The sequence below is a fragment of the Phoenix dactylifera genome, unplaced genomic scaffold, assembly GCF_009389715.1.
Source record: "Phoenix dactylifera cultivar Barhee BC4 unplaced genomic scaffold, palm_55x_up_171113_PBpolish2nd_filt_p 002337F, whole genome shotgun sequence".
NCBI lineage: Eukaryota > Viridiplantae > Streptophyta > Magnoliopsida > Arecales > Arecaceae > Phoenix > Phoenix dactylifera.
Genome location: NW_024069572.1, coordinates 1 through 10,027, shown reverse-complemented (window position 1 = coordinate 10,027; position 10,027 = coordinate 1). Strand labels below are relative to the sequence as shown.

Below are 10,027 nucleotides of genomic sequence, written 5' to 3'. Positions count from 1 at the left end.
ACTTGCCCAACATTTAGACTGCAAGTTCCTACATCTAAAACATTTAAATAGGTGCAACTTTCCATCTAAAACATAAACATTTGAAGAAGTGAACACTGTTGCAATTGCTATTCATAAAGAATCAAACTTGAGAAGCAAACCTGGTTACAGTATTAGCATCACAGGATTTTTCAAAGCAAAATTCAACCCCATATGACAAATGACAATCCAAATAATCCAAACAAACGGTCACAGTATTAGCATCACAGCATTACAATTTACAATATCACAACAAAATTCTACCCCATATGACAATCCAAAAGGATGCATCACAACATCAGCATCATGTTCAGTGAATTTTAGAATTACATAACTAAGAACATGCATAATGAACCACAATTTCCTCCATCCATTCGACAACAGCTAAAAGATCACCCACTCGGCAGAAACAATCAAGAACATCAGTTAAGATAGATTACCACCATCCTGCATAAAGCAAAGAAGCAACATCAGTTTACGATCATTATACTATAAAATCATGAGCATAAAATGCTACTTTATACAATAAAAACAAAAAAATTAACGATGTATACCTATGACAAATAACTGAATAAGTAACAAATATTTCAAATTTATATAAGGACAAAAATATGCCACCAAAAGTATAAATAAATAAGTTCTTTCTTCAGAGTACAAACTTCAACTTGAGAGTACAAATTTCAATTGAATAGTTACACACTTACACTAGCAGGAACTAATTAATATACAGGCATACGGACAATCTAAGCATTTTTTGCATTAATAACTGTTGTGGTTCAAATCTGGCCCGAGGGTGACCATGCTGGTGGAGCCGAGGGAGCCGCCGGTGTTGAAAAGGGGAAGACGGAGCCACCTCCTGCGCGACGGCCACGGACCTGTACAGAGCCTCACCGGTGTTCTCGGTGAGGACCCTTCGACGATCAAGTTAGAGTGGGCAAATTTGGTCCAGCCAAAAGGTCCCTTAGGAATTACCTGATCGAGTTATTTATAGCCTCGGTGGAGTGGCCCAAGTGACAGAGGTACTGTCAGTCCCCATCATGAGGGGGTATGGCTCTGAGCCGGATGGCGGCAGCCCAGATAGCACTACAAAAGAAGGAATAACTCCCGGCGCTTTTTTTTGTCTCTACCGACGCTTATAAGCGTCGGCGAATTCCCAGCCCACGCGACCCAAAGCATGGGTCAAACGTCGGGCAGGTGGGCGTGGGTCCGGTTTTTGCCGACGCTAAGAGAAAGCGTCGGCAAAAACATGGATTTGCCGACGCTAATGAAAGCGTCGGCAAAAACGGCTTTTCCGACGCTTTAAAGCGTCGATAAAGCCCAATCCAGTTTGCGTTTTCGCCGACGCTTTAAAGCGTCGGAAAAAACAGATTTTCCGACGCTTTAAAGCGTCGATAAAGACCAACCAGTTTTGCGTTTTCGCCGACGCTTTAAAGCGTCGGCAAATGTATTTTGGCCGACGCTTTAAAGCGTCGGGATTGCTATTTTTTTAAAAAAAATAAAAATACGAATGTAAATTATAAAGGTCAAAATACATATATACATGAGTTGTCTTGTGGCTTATTGTTTTACAAAAAGTCAAAGAAGTTAAAACTTTATGCCGAATCACTGATGCTTCCTTTCCTATAATTTGAAAGACAAGCTTATATGATGAGATTAATGTAACAAATTGCTGTCATGCAGAAATTAAAATGCAATTATTTTCATAGCAAGTGGATATCTATTTGGCAGCTAGGCCATTTCAATAACTTCCTTCCGAAGTAGCATAATAATAATTCTAAGTTTCTGAGTAAGCTTTTCATGCCTTGCCCTCTGAAAAATAGCAAAATATGTAATAATCATAACTTTGAAAGATGCCCCTTCGAACTTATGATTTGAGATGTATATAGGACTCTTTAGGAATAATGAAGGCCAATATCTGGTTAAAGTTTTTCTTTCTGATGTAAATATCTAGTTAACATAGGGAAAGAAAAAGAATATATTGTACAATTACTGTCTCATCATATATAATAAGGTATTTTTGATTACCTTGCTTACACATCAAACATATTAAACTATCTATATGTAATTTGTGAAGTCGGAACCGGAGGCACCTGCAATCACGGAAGCGCCAAGAGTCCAGCTCCAGCTCCATTGTCTACTACATATGGGATATTGCCAACCTCCTGCAAGACCAGAATGAGACCCAAGGCCAGAGTCATATTTCCAAGGAGTAAATGCAGATGGTCTTGTACTTTGGTTTTTATGAAGTTGGAGATACAGATATGCATGCACACACTTGTGTAGAGATTCATGCATCATGATACATCATCCATAACTTCATTCTGTAAATACCAGTCTTGTTACAGTTCTCCATGCACTTAGAACATGGCAGCTAACTAAACACCAATCTTGTTGATTCAGACTACAACCAGTAGTTTGAATAAGAGGCCTAGCTATGGCATATAGCCCTTTTAATGGAGAACATGTCAATGGGCACTTAATGAGGTTGGAATGAAACAGAGATGGCAGGGCAGTAGGGAGTAGACACTGACCTGTCCAGGTATGAAGTCATTGAGGATGATAGGAAGTCCCCTGATCAATGCCTCAGCAATTGTACCAGGCCCTGCCTACAAACACGAGAGCACATTGAAGCCATCTGAAAAAAAACTCCTTAGCAGACTGATCTGGACATCTAGGAAACCATGGTACCTTTGTTATGATACAATCACAAGCACCCATCCATTTCTCCATCTGGGTCTCAAATCCTCTAATCTGACAACAAAGGCAATATTGAACAGCTCTCAACAAACAAAAGCTTAAAATGTACCAACAATGCAGGCTTGTTAATTATTATCTCAGACCAGCTACACCACCTTCACAGGGACCCTCCACTTAATTGACTGCAATGTGGAACTCAGTATCTGGTTGCGGCCGCATACGGCAACAATCTGCCCTATAGGTTTGCCGAGCTCTTCATCAAACAGGGCTTCTCCTAAAGCCATTGCAGTCTTCTTGACTGGATATTAAACTATCCCGGAAGCACCTGCAATCACCAAGAAAGGAAAGGGATCTGAAAAAACCCCCAAAAATCAACACAAAATACTAGAAGCGCCAAGAGCAAAAAATGCAAGAAACGAGAGAAGAAGAAGGGAACCGGAGGGCGAGGTCGACGGTGGCGGGGAAGCGAGATGGGGAGGCGATGGATTAATGTCGGCGCGGGACGCCGATCGGAGCTCGAAAAGCGAGATGGGGAGGCGATGGATTGATGTCGGCGCGGGGACGATGATCGGAGCTCGGGAAGCGAGATGGGGAGGCGATCGGAGCTCGGGGACGCCGATCGGAGCTCGGGAAGCGAGATGGAGAGGCGATCGGAGCTCGGGGACGCCGATCGGAGCTCGGGAAGCGAGATGGAGAGGAGAGGAGATGGAGACCCTTTTGAATGAGAGGAGAGGAGACGAGACGAGACTTTTTAAGGCAGAGAGGGTTGGAAAGGATTTGGCCTACGACGACGCTTATAAGCGTCGTCGTAGGTCCAGCTTACCGCGACGCTTAAAAGCGTCGTCGATTCTAAAGATGTACCAACGCTTCTAAAAAGCGTCGGTAAAATTTCGCGCTGATCAAAACTATCCCGACGCTTTTCCCTAGCGTCGGAAAAAAAGCGTCGGGAAATGTACCTTTTCCTGTAGTGTAGGCTGGTGACGTGCGCTCGAGGTACTGTCACTCATAAGTGCCTACTTCCATTAGATATTTTAATAATTTAAAATTTATAATTTTATGTAACCTTACTGCTCTGTGTGTGAAAATGCTAGCCATGTGAAAATGCTAGCCATGCTGACCTTTTTATATTTCTTTTTCCCTACTCTTATACTGGGTTTTCATACATGAGATTTCCCCATCTCCTCCGTTGCGTGAGATGGGAGATAAGAGATGTGATATTTTGTGATGTGGAAGTAACACAAACCACAACTGCACAAGACTATACTCTGTCTGGCGTACTCCACCAGCCCTTCAAAAGGCCAGCCACAGTCACCATTCCTCACCAATTGTTCTCATGTTTGCCCCCCTTGGCCTTGGGTTTGATTGGATTTTAATCTGATAGCGGTGCGGGAAACACACAATCGATCGGGAATGTCAAGGCACCACTTTCTATCTCGTCAACAGAGAGGAGAGAGAGAGAGAGGGGGAGGGAGGGGTGTGATTGGATACGGAGAGTGGATTGTTATAAAGATGGCCACCCATTGATTGGTGAGACTTGCAGAATGGTCAGAAAGATACTCCTTCCAGGCAGCACATATTTTTTGAAAGACAAACAGAGCTGCAGATTGAGTTGCCTCCTTCGTGGCACGACACTCCAGTTAGCTTATTTGGACAAGGGCAGCTGATATCCCTTCTCCCTTATATCATCTTTTTACTTTTGACTTGTTTGGCTGTGCTCATGTGAAAACTATATGAATTGCCGTTTTTACCAAAAAAAACGTCAAAGCCCTCATCGTCGCACCGGACCTCGACTTTGGCCCCAGCACCAAAGCCCCCGCCGGCGGTCCTCCCACCGCTCGAAGATTCTCCTCCTCTCCCAGACCTCCGTGCCATTAGGTTTAGGGTTAGGATTTCATTTGGAATGAGATTTCTCTCTTTTTTTTTGGCGGGAATGGAGCTGGTAAAAATCTGCAGGAGATGAGGTGAAGTAGCAATGGAGACGAGGCGCAGGGGAGGGGGCGGGGTTGCTGGGGATCCGGTCACCTCCTGTGCTTACCGCAAGGTTCTTGTTTCTTCTTGTTGCCGCTGCGGCGAATTCGAATTGAGGGTCATTGAGATATTAAGGCTACGGCGTTTATGTTATCTTAGGAGGCCTGATTTGTTTTGAACAATCCAGATTTGGCAATCTGTCAAATTTCAGCCAAAAATATATAGTGGCTATTAAGAGGCCACTGTGCTACCGTAAACACATGTATAGCTATTGTAGCTACACTGTAGCTCCTACAGTGCATTGAATGCCACTGTAGCTTGCGAGTTTATCACTGCATGAAAGAATATTCAACCATAGGAATATGAAATCCTATTATACATGACCATGGATAAAAATGTTCATCGCCATGCTTGAACTGCCATAAACTTAAAAGTAAAATCATCAACCACTCCATTGATTTGCTAACATGTAATTTTCTTTTAACTTCGGTGTATACCTCTATATTGTTTCCAGTTACATAAAAGCAGAAAGAATCTCTCTAAAGACTCTAGCTTCCAATTTAATTCTAATGGCTGATTACAATTGTTGCAGGTACAAAGATATAGGATAACCACGAGTTCACATTAGCCATACCGACTCTTTTGAACCTATAGAAAAGAAGATTGTACTTGAAAATCTAGAAAGCTAAAAACAGAATAAAAACAAGAAATCAATTTCTGGTGATCAAGATGGAAGGATGCAGAGTTTTTAAAAAGACCAAGATACCCGGATATCTCAGCTCTTATATAACAATCAGGATATCTAAATAGTGGCTAATACAGTAAAAAAGAAAAATCAACTATCATCTTGGCATTGTGTATAGTAGACAATATCCATGAAAAGAACACGTCCAAATAGTCTAAGTTGATCATAACATCTTGGCCGATATCAGTGGACATCCAGCTGATACAGAAAGAGAATGATTTTATCCAAACAAAAGACCACAGATGTATGATGTCATGCCCACATCAATGCAGTGTATTGTATTGCATTGTATTCAATTGTATTGTGTGGTGACAAGCCATATCAGCAAGTGCCCGACACCGGTATAGACTTATATATCATCCAAAACCTAGGTTGTTATGGAATACCATGTGTCACATTGACTTGCTGGCAAGACTCTGAGATAATAAATATTTTGTAGAACATATGCAGGATTGAATTGTAGGTGATAGGGGATAGAAATACTAGAAGGCATTGAAAGGCCAACATATGAAACAATAAGAAAGTGCTAACTTGAAGCCATACATACCTGGGAGGAATGGCTGATCCACTGCCCATCCTCCCATACCTGGCAGGATCTCATTTCAAAACAATTAAACTCCATCTCCTCTTCATGATGCTTCAACTTGACAATGTACTTTGACCCATTAGAAATCTGATTAACAACTCCTAGCGACCACCCGCCATGGTAAAGCACCTCAACAACATCATGTAACCTGAAATCCTCATCGTCTAATGCAAGGGGAGGTGGAGGCCTAATGTGTTGAGCATCAACAATCTCCGTCGACAACTCTCTGTCAGTGACAGCTCTCGGGGTCTTGCAATCCACCAAAAATATGGACTTGCTGATCATACTAACAATAGTAGCTGCAAGCCAAGCAGCTCCATAGTTCTTGCTTTCCCGGCTGACCTCGACCTGTGCTCTCGACCTGTGCTCCCACACTGAACAGTGGCTCAGCCACTTCCTGCAAGGTGAAAATATGTAAGCGAACTTCCAGCCTTAACGTGAAACGGGTTTCACATCGAATCGAGCGTTTCTCATTGTGAAAAATATTTGATTTGCCTTCCCAATTTAGTGCATGTTGTGCACTTGGAAGTGAATTCAAATGCTACAGCAAAACCACAGGAAACATATAGCACTCAAAATACGTTTCCCATGCAACCAAAAGTTAAACAAATCTACAGGAAGATATGGATTAATGCACGAAGAAAAACAACTAAGCAGCATCACAGCAGTACATTTACGGATTTTCACGTAGTTTCCCATGCCTTTTCCTTGTGTCCATGGACTAAGCATCATAACGCAGCAAAGATGGGAATTTTAGACATTTCCCGAATACAATCAACTAGATAAAGTATGGATCACAACATACAAACGGTGGAAAATTTATACGTTTCCCTGTTCCGTATCACTGATTATATAATCATGACTATACGTTCCCAGTCCCATTTCGCTAACTACGGGTTCAAAACGTTCCAAGGATAGAAACATTTTTTCCGCGGCGAGACATTTACTTGGTCTCAAGCGACGATCCACCGTCCACGGACCCACTCCAGCAGCGGCCGGATCTCCGACGGTGGGAAGTCCATCACCTCTCTTTTGTTGGAGAAGCACACAGTAAATCTCCTAGAATCCTCTCCGTCAAACTTGGACACCACCCCGGCCACCACCCATCATTGCAAAAAGCCTCGACGCACTGAAAGACCTGATAACGTATACATATACACGTACACATACGTGTGTATGTATATATGTATATCAAGATATATAGACTGAAACATCAACCCAGCATTCAAACAGTCAACAGGAGTCTTCTCCAATCTAATAGTGGGTCCTGATAAAAATATTATTAATAAAATTTTAACAAATTTTTATTAATAATATTTTTAGAATATTAATAATATTTAACAATATCATCATATATTAACAAAATCATATTTTATTAAGAACTAATTAAAAATATTTAATAATATAAAATATTAATATATTAATAAGAATATATTGTTTTCTAAATAAGTATGTAAAATATAATATTTCAGTGATGGTATTTCTTTTAAATAATAAAAATATTATAGATTAAAATATTATATATTATATTAAAATGGAGGCATTACTTTTCCATCTGTCACACGTCCAAAACAACGTTTCTCCCCGTTGCCTGATCCATTAATTGCTCCGTCCACATCTATATCGTCAGCCCATTTTAATAGGCCGTCGTCCTTACGTAACCGGCATCCAATAAAAAATTTAAAATTTGGAAGGCGGAGATAAAATAAACTAATTTTATTAAAAAATTTATCATAATAACACAAACATCTAGAAAGTTGAAAACGAGGGGCACCAACAAGAAGAGGAAAGAATAGTATTTATGGAGAGAGAGAGAGTGAAAAAAGACCATACCCTCTCTTGTACTTCTGGCCCTGAGCTTCGGAGCATGTGCCAGGAAAATGTTGCATTTATGTGGAGAGAGAGAGAGTGAACATGACCATACCCACTGTTAGTGCCCATCGTTTTTTTTCGATCCTTGTGGCAGATGAGGAAATCGAGTGCACATCCTTCTGTCGTTTATTTTTTTCTTGTTTCGCTGATTTTGGCTCTAGCAGCACCAATTTTTTTTTTCTTTTTGTTAACACCAGGTCCCTCCATGGAATAGCAGGTGCCTTTAGACTCCAAGCTTATGTGCTTGCTGTGTCCCCTAGTGCCTTTCTTAGCGTATCCATAGAGATCAAACTGAATATTCAGAGGGCATTTGATAGGATGTGTTGGAAGTTTTTTCGAATTTCTTTACAGAGCTTCGGCTTCTATGAGTTATGGATTAGTTGGGTCATGAGTTGCGTGACGGGTCCTTCCTTCTCCATTCTGGTTAATGGTACACCCTCTCGTTTCTTTGATTCATCTATAGAACTCCGCCAGGACTGGCGCCCTTTTGTCCCCCCTGCTCTTTATTATTTGTGCAGATGCATTGTTCAGAGCTCTTCGACATACGGTGGGCTTATAGACCCCTGGAGGTTTATAAGATAGTGCAGGGGGCTCTGCCGATTTTCCCACCTGTTATTCGCCGATGATTGCTTGTTGTTGACCAGGGCGACTAGGCAGGCTGCCACGCGATTAGGAGGAATTCTCCATGTCTACTGCACTGCTTCTGGCCAATGGATCAATATGGCCAAATCGACAATTCTCTTCAGTCCGAAGACCAAACCTCAGATAAAGGCGGCAATCTTGGAGATCTTGGAGGTAGGCGAGTACATTGACATATCTGGGCGTGCCGATACTTGGACGACGATACGTAGAGGAGATATCTCTTCTCTTGAGCTCAGCATTTAGATGCCAGATTGAGGGGTGGCAGATGCACACACTGTCCATGATGGGCAGAGTCACATTGACTACGGTCAGTACTTAGCTCTATTCTGATATATCTTGTGTCCAACACTGTTCTACCCTTAGCCTCGTTGAGGTCAGTTGAGCGACTCATTAGGGATTTCATCTGGGGAGGCCGATGGCGACAGAGGCAGTATGTAGTATGATCGAAATCCTCCTCGTCCTACTCCAGCAACCCCCAGAAAGGAACGCCCACGTGGAACACTGAAAAATTTCTACGACGGATTTTACTCAGGAAATCTAGCAGCTCAAATCTCCCAAAGCCGACGTCGAGCTTCCAGCCATGAAATGCGCCGAGGCATGTCCAGCTCGGTACGCACCTCTTCTCGCCTACATGATCGAAGCACTGGACGATCAGGAGTCTGCCTACTTCCATCGTCCGAGCTACGGGCAGCTCGACCTCGGAAGTGGAGGGGCAAATGATGAGGGGCAAAATGGATCGTCCAGCCCACAACTAAAAGGCCGCCCATCTTCAACCCAATAAGCGTCAAAGTCAATCGGCTGAATCTTCACTTCGGCCCAGAGTTAGCTCGACTTCGGGACTCCGCCAAAAAGCTCCGCCAACTCCAGTATTCGCCGACTCCCCGACCAAGTTCGGAGTGCCTCTAATATTCGCCGACCCGCCCCGACGAAGCTCGGGGCGCCTACCTCAGTAGTACGCCCCGACCCTCAAGCTCGGGGCGCTCCACCGAGCACACCTCGGAACCCGAGAAGCCGAGCTACTCATAGCACCCGCCAAGCCGACCTCGTCAAACGTATGATGCGACCTTTCAACGAGCTCGGCCTCGCCAACGACCGCACCCATGTGTGCGCCTACGCCCATCTACGTGACTGTACATTACAACATGCCACGTCTCCATATCCGGCCTTCAATAGTCAGACGACACTTGACTACTATGGCCATACCCTGCTATGACTATCAATACTCTACGTTCTCAAGAAAGGCAGTACTACATGCCACCAACCAGCCTGAAGCTGCACGCCATCCGGCTCAGAGCCACGCCCCTTCATGATGAGGACCGACAGTGCCTCTGCCACCTGGGCCTCTCCACCGGGGACTATAAATAGCTCGGTCAGATAACTTCAAAAGAACTTTTTGACTGGATCAAATTTACACCATTTCTAACTTGATCGTCGGAGGGCCCCTCACCGAAAACACCGGTGAGGCTTTGTGCAGGTCCACGGCCGTCGCACAGGAGGTG

At 43.3% G+C, this 10,027-nt stretch overlaps 1 protein-coding gene across 1 annotated transcript; it reads right to left on the bottom strand.

Moving 5' to 3' along the window:
• Positions 1–196: 196 nt before the first annotated feature.
• On the bottom strand, positions 197–3,437 carry LOC120109535 (probable monogalactosyldiacylglycerol synthase 3, chloroplastic). The gene is made up of 6 exons (XM_039123269.1): positions 3,152–3,437; positions 2,871–3,040; positions 2,707–2,769; positions 2,550–2,624; positions 2,109–2,180; positions 197–465 (listed from the first exon to the last, which is right to left on the bottom strand). Exons 2-5 carry the CDS (start codon positions 2,997–2,999, stop codon positions 2,115–2,117), a joined length of 333 nt encoding a protein of 110 aa, XP_038979197.1. The 5' UTR covers positions 3,000–3,040; positions 3,152–3,437; the 3' UTR covers positions 197–465; positions 2,109–2,114.
• Positions 3,438–10,027: the final 6,590 nt, after the last annotated feature.